This window comes from Sphaeramia orbicularis, chromosome 16 (genome assembly GCF_902148855.1).
Source record: "Sphaeramia orbicularis chromosome 16, fSphaOr1.1, whole genome shotgun sequence".
Taxonomy (NCBI): domain Eukaryota; kingdom Metazoa; phylum Chordata; class Actinopteri; order Kurtiformes; family Apogonidae; genus Sphaeramia; species Sphaeramia orbicularis.
In genome coordinates, this window is record NC_043972.1 from 33,424,013 (window position 1) to 33,442,495 (window position 18,483).

General features: G+C 39.3%; 2 protein-coding genes across 13 annotated transcripts in view; both read right to left on the bottom strand.

Moving 5' to 3' along the window:
- Window positions 1-921: 921 nt before the first annotated feature.
- Window positions 922-10,016, bottom strand: kel (Kell metallo-endopeptidase (Kell blood group)). 6 transcript variants are annotated; one of them, XM_030159273.1, is made up of 18 exons: window positions 9,630-10,012; window positions 8,241-8,577; window positions 7,885-8,145; window positions 7,370-7,455; window positions 6,588-6,746; window positions 6,414-6,485; window positions 6,109-6,312; window positions 5,876-6,036; window positions 5,660-5,777; window positions 5,471-5,566; window positions 5,272-5,370; window positions 5,116-5,190; window positions 3,285-3,391; window positions 3,110-3,199; window positions 2,946-3,013; window positions 1,523-1,683; window positions 1,359-1,448; window positions 922-1,267 (listed from the first exon to the last, which is right to left on the bottom strand). In XM_030159273.1, exons 1-18 carry the CDS (start codon window positions 9,663-9,665, stop codon window positions 1,121-1,123), a joined length of 2,367 nt encoding a protein of 788 aa, XP_030015133.1. In that variant the 5' UTR covers window positions 9,666-10,012; the 3' UTR covers window positions 922-1,120. The 6 variants fall into 6 exon arrangements, 5 of the variants coding, with proteins under 5 accessions (XP_030015133.1, XP_030015135.1, XP_030015134.1 ...); XM_030159275.1 differs by having other exon boundaries at window positions 7,334-7,455; window positions 8,241-8,481; window positions 9,630-10,011; XM_030159274.1 differs by having other exon boundaries at window positions 5,699-5,777; window positions 7,334-7,455; window positions 9,630-10,011.
- A 1,430-nt stretch (window positions 10,017-11,446) lies between these two features.
- zyx (zyxin) overlaps window positions 11,447-18,483 on the bottom strand; it is a 17,414-nt gene continuing 10,377 nt past the window's right edge. For all 7 annotated transcript variants that reach the window (XM_030158267.1, XM_030158268.1, XM_030158266.1 and 4 more), the window contains exons 3-10: window positions 17,861-18,120; window positions 16,923-17,018; window positions 15,528-16,103; window positions 15,133-15,274; window positions 14,247-14,416; window positions 13,876-14,054; window positions 13,456-13,576; window positions 11,447-12,598 (exon numbers count right to left, since the gene is read on the bottom strand). In XM_030158267.1, the coding sequence (XP_030014127.1) occupies window positions 12,485-12,598; window positions 13,456-13,576; window positions 13,876-14,054; window positions 14,247-14,416; window positions 15,133-15,274; window positions 15,528-16,103; window positions 16,923-17,018; window positions 17,861-18,120 (1,658 nt within the window). In that variant the 3' untranslated portion in view covers window positions 11,447-12,484. The remainder of the gene's footprint in view (window positions 12,599-13,455; window positions 13,577-13,875; window positions 14,055-14,246; window positions 14,417-15,132; window positions 15,275-15,527; window positions 16,104-16,922; window positions 17,019-17,860; window positions 18,121-18,483) is intronic.

Genomic DNA, 18,483 nt, shown 5'->3' on the forward strand with positions numbered 1-18,483 from the left:
AACTTAAAGCCTCACAGTGTTCGCAGACCGCAACCTAGCGTTAATTTTGTAGGGACAATGTGCCTGGTCTCTAGCTAAAATCCATGTAGCTTAGCCTAATTTAGTTTAGCTATGCTATGTGTTAGCTAGTCACTGGGCAGATGCGGCCTCCCTCCCAGCCCAGAGGACACCCCTCTCCCCCTTCTCCTCTCCCGGGGCTTGATGGTCTGCTTCAGAAATAGATCCAAACGTGTGGATCCTGACCTCCAGGCAAGACTTTTATAAAACCTGCTTGTTTCAACGGTGTTCTTGGTGAATTTTCTTTTACTTTAATGGTGATATTAGCATTCCAGGTTGGAGCTTATTTATATATTTATTTTTGCATGTGGCCATTGTTTTCAATTTGTTTTATATTTCAAATCTGAAATATATAGATAGTATTTACAGATAGTATTTACAGTGTGATGAAAGTACCATATAACCTTATGTATGAGCTTTCAAAAAATTTTCAAGGGGAACCTATACCACAGTTACTATGTTTAGACTCAAGACTACACCCAAAAAAAACAAAAACCAAAAACAAACAAAAAAAAAACAAACAAACAGTGAAGCATGAAGTAAAAAATTCTGGTGTTGAAAGTCTGTCTGTACTCACTGTGAGAGTATTGAAAAATGTATCACAAAAAAGTTCTTCTCTGGTTTGATTTTCATAGATGAGTAATGCATTTTTAAACCCCTTGAGCGTATTTGTGTTCCTCACTTGGAGATGAGAGAATATAAACATTTTTATTATTATTATTATTATTATTATTATTATTATTATTATTGATAGACTGAAAGCTGTTGTCCTTAAAGCAGTTGTATACCTTTATTGTACTTTTGACCTCAATTCAGAGGTCATCACATCACAGTCTGTAGTAAAAGATGAAACCCATAAACACATTTATTCAAAAGGTACTTTAATTCATGTGAATATAATGCAGCTCGTGCAGTCAGTGAGATACACATACATGTAATGCTAGTACAAAAATTGTCTGTTTTCATCATTTATATTAACTCTTAGTTCACATAGTATATGTTTTGTCATACACTTCAAAATACTGGTCAACAAAAAGTCCTGTTCGTCTTCAGAGGAGTCTCTTCAACATGGGTTTAATAAATGTTGCTGGGTGTTACTGGTGCACTGGAGGTTTGTAGGACACAGGTTAGGTTTGGCACAAATGGCTGTAATCAGGAAGGAGGGCTCCAAGGGCATGAATTCTCTGTACGGGTCAGAGTCACAGTTAACCTGGAAGATAATAAATTGAAATAGAATGTGGGAGCAGTAGTTAGGACAGCGGTAACAGGATGGGGAGAATGAGTCCTTCAGAGTACTGTACCTGAGAAAAAGATGTGAGAAACAGATGTGTGTTTGAGAGTCCTGAGAGGGAGGTGTCACTTGGGTGGTTCTTCAGACTCCGATGATAAGCCTGTGGAGAGGTGTGGATGAGTTTGCTGTTGTCGTGACATAACAAAAACATAAAACCTAAAGATGGCTCCATACCTGCAGTGCTATCTGCAGTGCAGAATATTGCACCCACACCTCCTGCTGTTGCGCTGCGGAGAGAGAAAACGCTCCACCTCTGCCTGCTTTCTCTGTCACAGTGAGGTAGTGAGCCCACACACATTCCCCCACAGCATGCACCGTCTTACTCTGAGTGTGAACTACAACACCACAAAAAATTGGACATATATCACAGAAAGCCTGAAAGTAAAGTGAGTAAATTAAAGTGTTCACATCTTATTAGAGGTGGAAGAAGTGTTTGGATAATGGTTAGTAAAGATGCTAATACCACACTGTGACAAACAAAAAGTACTTGAGGTATAAACCTTTTGATTCTGTAAAGTAAAAGTTGTCATTGTGCAGTAACTTGATCCCTGTCAATATTTTACTATAACACAGTATGTCCACAGATTAGCCATAACATTCTGAACACTGTCAGGTAAACTGATAATAATATTGACTGATTAATTATAATCAGTGCTATCTGGTTGTCCTGTAGACCATTTTTGTTTAGTGCTAACCACTGACCTGCAGTTTTGGAGATGCTCTGACCCAGTTGTCTAGCCACTGCAATTTGATCCTTGTTTAAGTTTATAATATACTCACATACCCATTTTGATACTTCCACCAAATTAATTTCAAGGACTAAATGTTCACTCACTCCCTAATATGTCTCACAGTCTGAAAGGTGCCATTGTAAATATAATGCTTTTATTACTTCTTTTACTTGTTATAAAATTATGAGTGGTTTTTACTCCTCGGCCAAAATGGCTGGAGGGGTATTGTAATTGTTTTGTCCTCTGTCTTTCTGTCTGTCCATTCAATGACGTAATCACATTATCTGAAGAATGCATTGAGATATCTGCACCAAATTTATACTGTGGATGCATCTTGGCATTGAGCAGAAGTCTATTGAAAATGGGTAAGCTTGACCAACTTTTTCAAGGTCAAATGGCCTTGTGCAGTTAAAATATCTGAGTACTTTCAAATATAAATATTTATGTAATAAGTTTTACACAAAGACAATCTGATCTAAATTATAGGGCAGTAACTTTCAACAGAATCTTACACTATATATGGTCGAGGAGTATTAAAAGTGTGCAGCATGTTATATTTTATGTAGAGCAAGACATCATATTCTTTAAGATCATCATATGTGTATTGCGTTGCAGTGCTGTGAGAACCACATATCTTTAAAAAAAAAAAAAAAAAGAAACCACTTTTCATGAATTCAGGAAAATGGTCCTGTTTTCAGCTCAGAAAAGAGTGTATTTCCCAGTTTATCTAAGGCTTTATTTATCTCAAGGAGAGGAGAATGTTCTATAAAGGGACATTACATCCTAATTGTCATGGTTCATCTGTTGTGTGCTAAAAAGGAGAATATGAAGAGAATGTCATAAGTTTATTTTTAAGCTTATCTTACTGTCAGGCAGCAGCAGGTGGAGGATATCTTTAGCAATAAGGAAACCCACGACGCCATAATTCATGGCCCTGTTTCAGTAAAATAAATAAATAAAGCATTCCCTGAGTTTCATCATGAGGGCAATATGAAAAAGGCTTAACTGTGTCCTTGAACTCTGTGTTTACCTGGGATACGTGGGATGGAAGAGCGGAGGGACAAACATTCCCAGGGGAAAGATGAGCTCATTACCAAGGAGAAATGGTGTGACAGAGAGACTGAAGGACACAAGAGAAGACTGATACATGTTCAGAAAATTACATTACCCATAGTCTGAAACTACAAAAGAACACAGACACTTACATATCATCCACCGCAGCCTGCTCAGACAGATGTTTACTCTGCCTCTTTTGCCACAGAGACAACAACTGGACGTAGTTTGAGAAGAAGTTGTGTCTGCTGATGGTCACCTGAAATTATACAGGTTGAAAATATACTGTTAGTAGTGGTTCCTTTTTCCTTCCATTATTGTTGAATTGTCAGTGACCTGCATTACAGTTAACCATGAGATAAATCTAAGATGCTAAGACATGTCAACATGTGTGTGTTCAGGTGACTTTGGCAAGGTTTAAATGCGCAGTGTGTAAGACTTAGATGCATATGGCTCAACTGAATGACCCTGTTTCACTTCTCCCTTTCACGAGTCACTGCTAAAAAATGCAAAATGTCTTCACTGGTGTTCTGTTTGTTCTTTCTAGGCTACCACAGAAGTTTTGTAGTCTTAACAAGTGGAGCCACACTTTCTGTAGTTAGAAATATCTCATTCTCAGGTAGGAATAAACACAACATTTCTTATGAAAACTACATTTTCAACATTATATTCAGTTTATGCGGTCAGTCTCCTTAAATCCGATACGCTCCATTCTTGTTTTGTGTAGATTTGAACTAATTTAATACAAAAAAACTAAAGGCTGTCATTAGAGTCAGTGAATTATTTTGTCTGTTTTGGACTTTATAGTTCAGGGGATATTAACCCTGTTCCACACTTAAATATAGTAGGTGACAGTGATGTAGGTTAATATCAGATGCCACCCAGTGTAAACCAGAGACAAGGAAAAGAAGAGAATGAACAAAGCCCACCCTGAGCAAATGATGAAACAAAGCAGTGCAACATGGTGAACTATGTCAAAAAAAAAAAACCTCTCTGGGTATAAACAGCTCATTCTCAGGTAACAGAAACAATATATACAATGATGAAAACATATTATTGATATTATATTACTCTTCTGCAAGTAGCAAGTAAATATTACTTTAATTATTTATCACTTTTCAAACGTTACAAACACATTCACAACATAAATACAGTATAAAATAAATAAGTTTGATTTTACACTATAAAATTCAAGACATACATAAACTAGGGCTGTCAAAATTAATGCATTAATGCAGATTTATCATCATAATTAATCCGATTAAAAACTTAAACGCAATTAACCCATCTGCAGCGCAGAATGACTCTTAATGTCTCTGCCAATGCATTTGGGGCAATTTGTCCAAGTGGAGTTACCGTCGCACATGTTCAAATGGGGAGTTGATCCGGTAGTGACAGCAGAACCAACCCATAAAGACGGAAAACACTAAACAGCACATTAGCCCTCTGGATGGAAATATGAGTATAAAAAAACTCAGGCAGAACAGGTGTTTGAAGTTGTTTTGTTTGAAGTTGTTTTGTTGAAACTGTTGGAGGTGTTTAATAAACACGTTAAGTGCATATATCTTTTCTTCTTTCTTGAGTCAGTTTGCTCATGCAAAATGAAATGTGATAAATGTACATTAAAAATGAATTGTGATGAATCGAAATGAATCCACAACAACCCTGTGATTAATCTGATTAAAAATTTTAATTGTTTGACAGCACTAACATAAACACAACATAAAATCCAGGGATAAAATCCAATGGGTATACATAGTTACAGTCAGATAATATACCTATTGTAATTAAAATCATAAAAATGCCAGTGTCTAAAAGTGGGTTTTAAGATGACTCATATAAATCCCAACTGATTTTGAAAGCCTAATTTCGTTTAGGCAATTAGATCCTCCAAAATCCCCCTAAATCCTACACACTGGAGTGTAGACTCCTATACCCCTAGAAAAACAGCTACATCAAATCAAGAGCCTAGAATGTACACACCTTAGAAAAAAGCAGGTCAAGCGCCACTGCATTCATCTCTTCTTTGGTCCAAAGTTTGGGAATTATGGCCTCAACCTGTAGAATGAAAGGTCTTTATATAAAAGTGTTAACATAAGAACAAAAAGTACAGAACTATTCATAGCTGTATTGTGTTACCTTTTTCATAACAAACTTGAAAGACTTCTTATCTGTCCACTTTTGTTCCTGAAGCTTTGACTTGAAAGAGGAGAAAATATTTTGGATTATCTCCTCTGCCTGTAGAGAAAAGATGGTATTAAAAGCTCCTCATATTAGCCACTTAAGTCTAAATTCTCTAATGGATTCACGATATAATGCCGTCATAATGTCTTGTCACCTCTGTGCGTGCTGTCCTTTCACTAAGAAGGTGTGTGAGAACTGAATCAAATCCTCTTTCAGTCTCCATCACACAGCTTTTCCAACGAGGAACGACCTGGTGAAGATCCCCACAATGAAGAGATGACTCAAATGAAACAGCTCACAGGTGTTTTTTTTTTTTAAAGAAAATAATTAAGTGGTGACTCACCCCCTCATTGTTACCCAGAGCCACTGACAAATTCCTTACTGTTTCAGAAAATCTGGAGTCAAGGGCAGGCATCAAGGTGTGCAGCAGATTGAAGATCATGTAGGTATGAAGTGGACCTCTGAGTGAAGTCAAATGTGGCAGGAAAAAATCAAGAAATGGAAAAAGAAATGGTCTATGGAGGGTTGACTATGGGATGTTTTATGTCACTTACAGTACCTGGCGCTCAGCTCATGTCTGTTCAGCCATTTGCCAACAGTACGGGACATTTGTATGATGTATGGCAAATTATGCAGGAGGACGTGATCATCTTCAGAAAGAGACAGTGGATGAAAAGCAGCCTGCAGACAGCCCAGCCAGTCAATCAGGGGGGCCTGATTCTGTTGACACATTAAATGTAAGTAAACATGCTATTACAGTGAATCTACCTTCAGTATACATGCTGTGGCAACCTGCTGTTTGTGTACCCGCAGCTCTTTGATGGTCATGCGCTGATAGAGCTGCCCTTTTGACAGGCGGTAGTGCAGAGGTGCAGCAGCCACAGCCAGCTCAGAGGACAGAGAGATGAACATGCCCACATGGATTATATTGCTGCTGAGTGGAGCCCCGAGTAGGTCCAGGTACCTCTGACACGATGCCAAGAACGGACGAAGTGTCTTAATATAAGAAAATAAGAAAAGATAATGTATGAGGTACATTGAGGAATGTTAATCATAAAAATATTTTGTATCAGTAAATGACTGGAGAAGTCATGAACCTCAGTTTTAACTTGAGATTTTTCTATTTTGCTGTTCCATTCGATTGGGATCAGTAGATCTGGCTGATCAATCTGTTGAAAGAGAAACCTAAGTTAAGCAGTGTGATAAAGCCCTGTTTTATCAGGGCAATACTTTCAGCACGATTTTCAGAAACTGTGTTAGTGAACACTGGCCTGAATGTATCTTCTGTTTGTTCCATGGCCGATTTCCTTTGGGTCTTTGCCTACATAGAGGTTGAAGAAGGGAAAGGTGGCGTAGTCTCTCATTAACAGGCCCAGGGTGGAGTTAAAATCAGACTGATTCCACTGACCTGACACTGCCCATCCCCCCAGCTGCAAATGCAGAGAAATAGAGATAAAAACAAAATAACAGAGCAGGTCAAAAAAACCTTAACAGATTCTTGAAAATGCTGCTCATACAAATAATGGATTTATGTGATGAATTGTCAAATTAATAAATAAATAATGACTTTGTTGTCCTTAACCTACCCAGAGGAGGTCTTGGTACAAACAGGCTTTGTTGTGTGGCTTTATATTACAAGAACATTTACTACTGGAGGAGACTGTGAGGTGCCACGCAGGCGCACTGCTTTTGGACAAACAGCGCTTTCTGTCACTGGGACTAAATATTGGAACAGTTTACCACTCAACATAAGAGACTCACAATCATATGCCTCCTTCAAATCACAACTTAAACATTGGATGAAGGAAAACCAAGCCTGCGACCATCAGTAGATTGTCCTCACTGTATTGTTTTGTGTGTTTTTACAATGTGTGTCTTTCTTGTCACCTGCCTTGGGACTACAGATGGAAATTAGCACTGTTGCTACAATCTGGCATATTTACAGCTGCAATTGTTGTAGATGTTCATTAATATGCACTGCCCCAAATAAATAAATAAATAAATAAACTAATCTCACATTTTGAATGAGTGTGAGGAAGGGCTCTTCTCTTGCCTCCTCTATGGATCTGATGTCCAAACAGGAATGGTAGAATCCTTTGGCCTTCTGCACTGCTGAACCAGCTGGGCCACCACTGGATTCTGACAGACACAAACAAAGCAATAATACACTCCAGCCTCTTTGTTAGTTTCTTCAGATCAATTGCTCATTAATGTAAATATCTAATAGGCCAGTCACATGACAGCAATGAACGCAATGCATTTAGGCAAGTAGACATGGTCAAGGCAATCTGCTGAAGTTCAGACTGAGCAGAAAGGTGATTTAAGTGACTTTGAATGTGATATGGTTGTTGGTGCTGGGTGGCCTAGACTGAATATTTCAGAAAGTGCTTATACAGTGGTGTTCACTGTCAACAATCATACAGATAATTGTTTGAAAAAGAGTGGCAGGAGAATGGTCAGACTGGTTTGAGCTAACAGAAAGGAAACAGTAACTCAAATAGTAACCACCAAAGTATGCAGAAGAGCATCTCTGAACACATGAAACTTTGTCACTTGAAGGATTCCTACCCAAGATCTCCCTGAGATGCTGCAGCAGTGCAGTTTTTCTGTCTTTTATTTTCTCCTCTCTCAGTCGTCTGTCTTTTCTCCTGTCACTTTGTCCCCTTTGGTTCTGTGGATGTCCAGGGATGCCCTGGCCTCTTTGTCTCCCCCTCCCCCAGTCAGATCCACATGAAAACAGGAAGTAGTCACAGGGCCGAGTAAAGGGATCCATAGACATGGAGAGATGAGCCGAGGCCCACTGACAGGCTGGGGATAGACATGGAGTGACTACAGGAAACAACGGGACACAAGTTAGATGAAATGATGAGTCTTTAATGTTTCTGTCAAAGTGCTGCATCGGTTTATCATGCAGAAAGGATTACCAGTGTGTGCCTCCTTATTCCCTCCACTCCTACTTTGGAGATTTTGATGTGTAAAGTAAACTAGTCCCACAATGACCGCACATAAGCAGATCCCCACAAAGCGGCACAGCTGCTTTCTGTGGTGAGTCCACACTGGTTTGGCCTCTTCACTGAACTGGCTTTGATCCTGGTGTTCGCTGTTGGACTCTGGCAGCTGTTGCTGAGGCAGAACACTGAGCTGGAGTTGGGATTGTTGCTGTGCCTGGTGGAGATTTTGGGTGTTTGGAGGCAAGTGAGACAGAGGTTGAAGCTCAGGTCCCCTCTCAGGTTCTGGCTCTGATGATGTTTGGACTGATAACTGAAGATATTGAGTAAGTAAAACAAATAAATAACAATAATGCTTAAAGGAAATGAATTTAGCTGCAGTAATATGTGTCAACAATATAAAAACATGAATATGCAAGGTTTTTTGCTGAACACATGAAGATTTGAAAGAAAATGTATTGCATCTAACTCCTTGTTACAGGTTGCATGTGGGCATGTGCAGCTAACATGGTCAATTGTTTATAGTAATCCCTGAGGAGGAAAACCTTTCAAAAACTGTCTTTCACAAATATTTGAGGAGAAATATGGCAGGGCAGTATAACATACAAACATTTAATAACTAAAGTAATGCCCGTACGGACATTTCAGATACTTTTAATGACATTCTTCCTCTTCCCACTTATCCACAACAGTGTTTTTCCTAGGACAAATATCAATTTTGCTGTTCTTGTATATTGAGCTTTCAATTTCAGATATATACTGAAGAATGAAACTTAGCAGTGGAAGTCGTACTAATAGAAACTCCATTTTCAGATAGCTTCACTCTAGCTGTTTTCAGTGACAAGGAAGAAATGCTATTACTAAGGATAGCAATCTAGATATCTATTACTGCAGTGTTAACTACAATAAATTGTGACTACACACCACACATTATAACTACTAGTTTCACATAATGCAGCTGCAGAGATCTATATATTACACATATATCAATTAACACACACAAGTTTGAAGTTGTTAAGTGTGACTATGTTTGGAACATCATAGTCAGGTCAGTACCACAACACCCCAAAAAGACTTTATGGTGATTTTTAGCACTGCAGATGCATCTGTCATATCTTCCATAAACATCTCATCATGAACTATTTCTAATAAATTAAATTCATTCCTAATATTGCTTGTGATTCCTAACAAAGGACATTACATTTTCTGACATTTAAGGATGCAGATTTTATCTAACAACTTAGAAAACACACAACTTAACTTCCTCAGATTGTATAACTGTGGTCCATCTTCTAGTAAATTTCAATCTAAGCCTTGAACAACAAACTGTACATTTTATTGATTCTTTTTTTGACAAGTTCCTACCTCAATCTCTGTTGGAGTTTCAGTCATTCTTATCATATAGATGTGTTCCTCTGTGTTTCTCTGATCTGTTGCATCCTCTGGCTTTTACATCTGATGTCTGACACATGTACACAGTCTCTTCCTGCTTTTCTTCCGTCAAACAGCTGTCATCTCAGCTCTCTATCTCTTTCTGTCACTCACTTCTCTCCTCATCTGACACTGATAAAAACAACTCTACAGCCTACGTCTTAGTCTCCTCTCCAGATAATCAAGCAAAGACTATAGTTGTATTCTGGGACATTCAGGAAGATGTTTTGTGGTTTGTGGATCAGATGCAAACTTTCCTCAGAGACCCCAGCTCTGAGACTCACTATCCCTTATGTTTGCTGGATTAAAAGTCTAAGAGGATGAGGCTGGGGTTGGTAAGTTAAGGCCAAGGACATGGCTTTTTCTTATATATTGTTGAATGAGGGCAAACACTTCCTGGAAAGTAAACACTGTTAGATGCACACGCACACGAGGCAGTCGTCATTATCAGTGCAACACATGGCTGGCAACAACTGATAGAGTCGTTTTGCGTCCCTCAGGTCATGTAACAGGGTAGCACATCATTGAGAGACCAGGAGGAAACACGTTTCATTGATGTCACATGGAGGCAGGCTAAAAACAGAAAATAATAACACAAACAAATGTAACAGAACGCCTGATACTGTTTATACAAATGCTTAAACCTTTCATTTATTGTGTTCAAGTCTATAGAAGTGTATCACTATTAGAACTGAAAAACCAGACAACTTTTTTTGGCATTTTATTTATTTATTTATCTTTTGATACAGCCGAAGAGGGTGGGGTGGGGCTACTTATTGTTTTTAGACATATACACATTCACACATATTAAACAGTAATTTATAAAAAAGTTATATGAAAAGACAAGGCATCCGCATTTAATACAATGGACAAAACACAAGATAACGCCAGATAAATGCATTTGTGAAGGCATCATCATGTTAACAGAATCACATGGTGATAAAGTCAGGGCCACAAAACCAGAGAAGTTGGTGCAAAAATACAAAAAAGACATAATACTAGAGGAAATGCCACCACCACCTACATAGCTAACATGCAATGCTGAGTCTATATTGCCTTGTTTTGTTAGTAACTCTGGTTTAACTGCACCAGGCTCAATGCAAGCACAAGTAACAACAGTTTTCTTATTGAGGAATTAATTTCTGTGGCTGCAAACAAAGAGGCTCAATGCAGAAAGGAACAATGGGATTAAAAAAAAAAACAGTGGAGAAGGCACATCGCCAGGTTAAAAATAAAACCACATAGTTGTAAGCAATTATCAATGAAATACAGTACAGTAAGATAAGAATAGTATATAACCAACATGAGCAGACTAAATTACAAAACATGAGTAATGGAACAGAGTAGTGGTATTTACTGTAACAATAGAACAAATCAAAGCAAATCACAATACCGACCTCAAAAACTGAAAAGATGATAAAAAAAATACAAAAGTCTCAAAACAATGACTTTCTATGTAATTAACCAAATTCTCCCCAAAAGCTTTGAAATATTTGGTCTCTACAGTATGTATAGCAGTTACCTTAAGCTCAGAGCTAAAGCCTCTACTGTTCTATTATCCTGCTGTCTGAATGAGTCATTTTTGTACTTGTATACATGAAGAAACCTTACTAAGAAAAATGGTCCATAAATTATATTATTTAAAGCAAGAGACTGAGAAAATCCATATTGAAACTATTATGTTCCTAAACGTGTCAGTCTGTAATGTGCAGGCAATTTAGAGTCAAACTGACACTCAAAGGGTTTTTTCCACTTCACTACAAACGGTGCAACGGTCACATAATAGGTCCTGTTTTCAGCCATGCAGCTGACATTTATAGCTACACTTTTTTTTTTTTAGATCCAACGAACTGAATCTGTGCTTGGTAAATCTGTGCTTGACTGTTTTGTTCATGATTTGCACCCAGAAAGCATGCATCTAAAAATACTGTTAAATCAGCTCAAAGCTATTGTTTGAGAGGTAATGGCCAACTCTCATTCTAATCTTGCCCGTACGGCAATGACTCAGTAAAAAGAGCAACAAGACAATTGTATACATGCCTCTTAATGATCAAATTCACATCACAGAAGAGCAACATTCACCATTTTGTTTTTGTTTTTGCAGTCAAGTTATAGCCCTAGATGACTTTAAAATGCTATCGGAGTTGATTGGCTGATACACAGCATTTTCTAGGAAGGAAAGCATCATCAGCCATGCTCACAGGCACAATTGCTGCCATGGTGTTCAACGTTTGTCATACCAGCTACAAACAGCCAATCAGAGGGGTGAAATCTGAGGAATGGTCAGATAGATGGCTCCTGATACCACCCACTCGTCCGTTAGAATGGTAAATAGAGCAGTCAGTAATGAAGGAGATCTCTCAGTACATGGTGCTACAAACTATATAGAGACTGATGAAGAAAGGCAACTGGATATTCATCAGACTGCTCTTTTGACCAAACTTTTCTTGTGCAAGTTATGCTGAATATTTTAGCGTAAACATACAATTGGCACAGAAAAAGTACATTCTAGCACACAGAGAAGGCTAGAACAGAGATTTGAGAATGATGATTGGGAAAAGAAGTCTATTTCAATGCAGTACATTACTTCTGCACTGAAGTGGAGTGAACAAAGATGGGGGAATACTACACCATGTCTGCATGCAGACAGACCTTTTCACACAATACATTCACACTCACACCTGCGCGCACACATAAAGCCCTGTTGCGAAGGCAAAACGGCAGCTCAATGGATCCTGTGCTTTTGGATTTGGTTCATAGTTAAACTGAGTGGCAGGTGCTTCCACCAATCACTGCGCAGCCTGCTTGGCTCGGTGGGTGTGGCACTTCATACACAGGATCTTACCATCCAATGGATAGCAGCCATTTTCATCTGCTTCTATGGAGAGTGGGCGAGCACAATCCTACAACACAAAGTAAAAAAAAACAAAAAAAAAAACACTTCAGATTTTCATGAAACTATTTCTATTTAAAGGACTCTACATAAGGCTTCCATGAGATTATGTGTTTGTGTGAAGTTAGTTTTGGACTGATGTTGAGCTGGGAGCCAGACATCTATTGACATTAGCTGACTGCATTTTTGAGCCAACAGCATCTCATATTGCACACCGTTTCAGTGGTAGAGCAGAGGAGAGGCATTGTAGAACCTGAGAATGAGGGTAAAGATTTACACAGAAATCTGACCTGAAACTTCTACATAGAAATCAGTGGCTGTTACTATGGATGAAGGCAAACAAAACCAGTCTTATCTTAACAATAGTGTTAGGACAAGAGAGCTGGATATTTTTTTAGTATTACTAGTAAAACCATAATTATCCAAAACCATAATTACATATCATCATATTACAATTCAAATGGTCTGAGGAGACTTCTACCCTGGGTCTGTGTTTTGAGGCTATAGAAAACCTAACCTATGACACCCTTACTTTATCTAATCACAGATGTTTTCAGACAGGTAGGGGGGTTAATACATGATTGACAGATGTAATTACCAAGAGCTGATTAGATTCTGACACATAGGCCTTAATATGACTCTATTACTCTACCCTATGCCTCACCATGGAATGGCGTAAAAGGACGTCAGGTCAGAAGGCGAGAGCTGCAGCGGATGGTGTATATTTTCAAATTGTAGTATTTTTTCATCTTAATTTTGGCTCCTACACCTTTAAGGAATATCAAAAAATGACCAGCTTCCAGTATAAAACAGACTCCAGTGCTGACTTCACCACAGGCATGCCATGTACTGTAGCTTCAGTCTTACCTCACAACGGTAACACTTGAGGTGGAAGTTTTTGTCAAGAGCCACCACTCTGACTGTCTCCTCACTGCCTGGAGCTGGAATAATGGGCTCATTACAGCTCACGCACAATGGAGAGAAACGCCTGGAAAAGAAACGCTGTTTAGTTGGCTAGCTGCTCAGTGACATGCTTACATATTTATGAAACACTGATAACAGGGTATTCTAATCAATTCAAAATTCTAATTAATCTGTTGCATCTTGTCATGTCCTATCTTCATCAAACTGAATTATTTCATCAGCAGTTTAACAGCAAGCAAGTTTTGTGCTTCTGTCCACTAGCGTCATGACTGCAGAGGAGAAAAATCAACTTTCATTGGAAATGAAAAGGAATGCAACATTTTTGTCAGGATAATCACTGAGGAGTATCTAGTCAGTAGCCACCTGTGATAATCCTGGACACAATAGGGGTTGTTGTTGTCATCAGTGATGAAGGGCGCTCCCTCAAGTATGCAAGAGCAGGTGCTGCATCGGAAACAATGGGCGTGGAAACATTGGCCCACTGCCTTCAGCACACGGTCAGTGATCCTCTCCCCACATCTGGAACACACTGCCAGGGAATTCTGACAACCAACACAAGAATCCTGAATTTAACTCAAATGGAGAGTCCAAGTTATGATTAATATAACTACAGAAGGTAGTAGACGTATCCCTGAGTCATCTTATTCATGTCATGTCAATGTACAGTTTGTATATTACAGATCACATATGCAGAGTGAAGAATTCTGACAGCAGTTGAGTGCATGTCCTCTCACCATATAGCAGTCTTCACACTGAGGAGAGCCATCCCTGTCGTAGAACTGCATGCCCTGCAGGGGGCGATGGCAGCTCATGCAACAGAAGCAGTTGGAGTGGAAGAGCTTGTCCATGGCTCTCACGGCTGGTTGTGTACGGGACAGAGCTTCACCACACTTCCCACAAACCTCTGAGATTTAGAGAGGGAAAAAAGAAAGTTTTTATAAGAGCAATGAAACAAAGATGATACTCATTCCCATCTCCACGGATAATTTAGTGGAAAAAAATGGGACTTTGTTTAGTGGCGCTCAGATGCTTACAAGGTCATTTATGTTAAGAATGAGTGAACCACAACAGTAAACAACAGAATACTGTAAAAACATACTTTATATACTCGCACAAAAAACAGTCATTAAAAATGTGAAAAAATACAGCATAAACTAACTTAAGTCTGTGTAACCCTAAGTGTAAAATGTTAAAAAATAACCTATGTAACAAATATAATCCAGCTATATGTATCTTTTGACCATTTCTTTTGTATGGTATTAAGATTAGGAATGCAGCAAAACATCAGTATAGACTGATGTCATTCACCAATGCTTGTGGCCTATGTTCATTTCCTGTGTTTTATTAAAGGGGGTTTCATGAATTGAGGCTTATTGAAAGATAGTGTGAAAACACTTCAAAGAAAAATCTGTATTGGCATTGTCCAACTTGTTTACACACCAGTATTGACCTAGAAGTTCACAATCAACACACACCTAATTGAGATGTTCATGGTAAAAACCTTGGATCTACATCAATATAAAATGTATGTTGTCCATGAGTGACTATGAATTTAATGGCTGAAGAATGTTTCTTTCCCTCTGTGTTTAGGCGTCTACATGTAATTGTGTGTGCTTGTACCTGTGGGAGGGGAGGTGATGACAGGTGCATGTGTGTCCATGTCTTTGATGAAGTCCTTGGTCATTCTCTCCAGTTCCTCTACCTCCCTCATATTCAGAGGAACGCCTCCACCTGGTATAGACACTGGTCCAGGTGGTGAGGGCTGCATGTATATACAAACACACACACACACACACACACACACACACACACACACACAAAACCATTGGAACCTACGTGCATACATTATTTACATAGTTTTCTACAGCATGCTTTGCAGAACATTTCGTTATTCACGACTGAGCAGTTTGTCTCTGAAATCACTCAATATGTTGGCTATGAACTAAATTATTTGTACCTTGTGCTTTTTTACTTAAAGATTGTGTTTTAGTAACTCTTAAAAAGCTGAAATGTACCGTTGATGCAGGGGGAGTTTTCATTGGCTGGTTAAAAGATGAAGCAGGAGGTGCCATCGTCTTGGGTTGTGGAGGAGGAGGTGCAGCAGCAGGAGGGTTTAGGTTTGCATTCGCCTGACTGCCAAAAGGAGAGCTCTTTATGTGATTGGAAGGTGGGGCAGCAGCCATTTTGTTCAGAGGAGTGGAAGGTGCAGGGGGAGCTGCGGGAGGTGGAGGGAAAGAGCTGGTGGCTGAAGGAGGGGAAGGTTTATGAGCACTGCTGATTGGGGTTTGGTTCTGGTTCAGGTTCTGGTTCAGTTTCTGTGCCAAAGATGCTGATGAAGTTGTGGGTTTCCCTGCAAAACCAGATTTAGGGGCCATAGCCGGAGCCTTGGCAAAAGGCTGAGCGGCAGAGTTTGGTGCAGAATTGTGATTGGCTTGCCGGTTTGTTCTGGCTTTGAGTTCTTCTGCCCAGGGTGCAGGAGGCGGACGGTCTCCCATCTCTGGAGGTGGGAGGAAGGAGAGGGCTGGTTTTGGTGCAGTCGGGGGAGGAGCTGCAGGTTTGGGTGCTGGTGCTGAAGAATACTGGCTTGGTAACTGTGGATACATAAGAGCAAGCCTTGAAACAAGCTTTTTTTTTTTTTAACAAACTTTAAAATAAAGAAATCAAAAAGTAAATGTGAACTCATTGTGACACAAGTCTGGAGAAACATTTAGAATTTTCAGCACCATAAAATATTTACCACTGACCATAATTCAAAAGGAGAAAGTTAGTATCTGGTGTTTACATTACAGACTAAAATGGTGCAAGCAGGCATTTTTATTATATTCAACAAGGTACTTCGATTAAAGTAAACATTGGAAGGGTTCCACAGTCTGCGCTTATCAGAGGTGCTTCATCTTTCTGACATACATTTGGCAGATTTGAGCCAACATTATTCCGCCCTGATCCAGTACCTCCCAGTTGGATAAAAACACTCTCCATTTATGGCCCTCTCACTGGGTCTCTGGCAGCACACTCTGGCTTCATCACACTCTCCACTCAGTTCTGTGTGCATCACTCTCTCTGCAAGTGTTTCCTCTCTCGGTGTGAATCACCAGATACCTCACTTTGTTTTCTCTTTCAGTCTGAAGTGCTGTGTGTGCAGTTCACTTATCATTGAGCTTTCAACCTGAGCAGATGAGCACAGACTAATGAATCAAACCTGGCATCTTTCCGAACTATTGGAGCTGACCTACCTTTACGTTTTTTCATTTCTGTGTGTGACTCATTCTCTTCCCCTACATTCACCTTCCTATGAGTCAATGCCTTCTGTCATTTCACCTCTCGTCTTTAGCTCTCAGGAGTACTGATGCCTTTGTAAGCATGTCCTGGAGTGTTTGTAACAGTATATTTCCAATTTTTCAGTTTTGTACCTTTGGGTTGAAAGGTCCCCTGGTCTCCATCTCAGACAGCAAGTCAGTCAGAGAGTCAAGCTGTATATCAAAGCTTGTCTGCTTCTCCATCAGTCTCTGGTGGAGGAAGATATGAGGAGCAAACAGTCACACAGATACATTTATTTAAAAATAAATTAGGTGATACCAGTAGTGTGAAGGATGAATAAGGTGACAATGAAATGGATGGAGAAAGGTGGCTAGAAAATGAGTGTAAGTTTTACTGACAGTAAACACTTTAGCAACAGATCAGACTCACACAGTGTAGTCAAGCCTTTATCAGATTATTTAGAGTGAAATATCGAACTATAAGTTACTAAATAACTGCACTCAAATATTGCAACAAATCCTTGGATGGAGAATGAAAGACTGAAAGCTGAACTTAGTGAAGTGACTAATGATGACCATAAAAAATGAATGAATGTTTAATGTATCTCTTTCTCTGCATTAAAGATATTCTTGGCAGTTCAATCATTTTCTATGTGCTCTTTCTAATTTTAATTACTTTTTAAGTATCTCTTACCTAACACCAACACCATCTAATTCCACTGACTAATGAATTTGTAGCCTGACAGATAAATTGGAATTAATGCAGGCCTGCAATTAATATTTCATTGCATGTCTAAAAACTATTTCTATGCTATAAATGGACAATAATCATGTTGAGGGCATGAGACTTGGTGAATTTCCCCAGACAAATGCTAATGTCAATTGTGGGAAAATCACAGAAAACCACAGTTACATTTATTTTTAAAAAAAAATCAAAAATTTTCTTTCCCTCTATGGATTCACTATTGTTCCACAACAATGCCACTCATTGTCATTATTTATTATATAACTCAATGCATGTACATGCAACAGAGAGGAAGAAACATGCACACAAACTGGCTTCATTTGGTATAAAGACAGTCATGACTCACCTGTGGGGTTCCAGCAGCACTGGGGATACTGGTGCCAGAAACAGGGGGTGGTGGAGGAGGTGGGGGAGGAGGGGGAGAGGGGCAGGTGGGCACACAGGCAATCTCCTCAGGAGGAGCTGGGAGGGGCAGGTCATCTGCCACTGGAGGTGGAGCAGGGAAGGCGGGAGCGGGGGCATCAGAGGCAGGGGGTGTGATTTGGCATTCAGGGGGAGGGGCTGGCAAATCCTCATCCAATGGAGGAGGAGGGGGAGGTGGGAAGTCTGACAAAAATGAGGAGGGTTGAGTTATTAAAAGTTGTGACAACGGTTTCTGTGTTATCAGTTTGTATTTATAAGTCAAACTTCATAAGAGTTTACATTATAGTAAAAAAACAACAAAAAATAGAAAGAATCTAGCATCTGGAGAGATTATCCGGATTTTACCAATTTGAGAATAATATGATGACGTAAGTGTGAAGCTGTGTTCAGACCCAAAGTGCAGTAACCTACTTTACTCATGGTTTTACAATTTTACTCCTCTAACATAATGGGAAACAGAAGATTTGAAACCAAACTGTTGATTTCACATTATAAGAGACAAAATGCAGACAATTGTAGATAACTGTAGGATAGAATCAGCAGAAG

Excerpts from the sequence above, each read along its gene's own strand:
- kel (XM_030159271.1), bottom strand. The coding sequence starts at position 9,665 with ATGATAAGAATGACTGAAACTCCAACAGAGATTGAG. Across the intron at positions 7,456-7,884 it reads GCATCTCAGGGAGATCTTGG|AATCCAGTGGTGGCCCAGCT; the intron begins GTAGGAATCCTT and ends TGTGTCTGTCAG. Across the intron at positions 3,200-3,284 it reads CAGGCTGCGGTGGATGATAT|TCTCTCTGTCACACCATTTC; the intron begins GTAAGTGTCTGT and ends TGTGTCCTTCAG.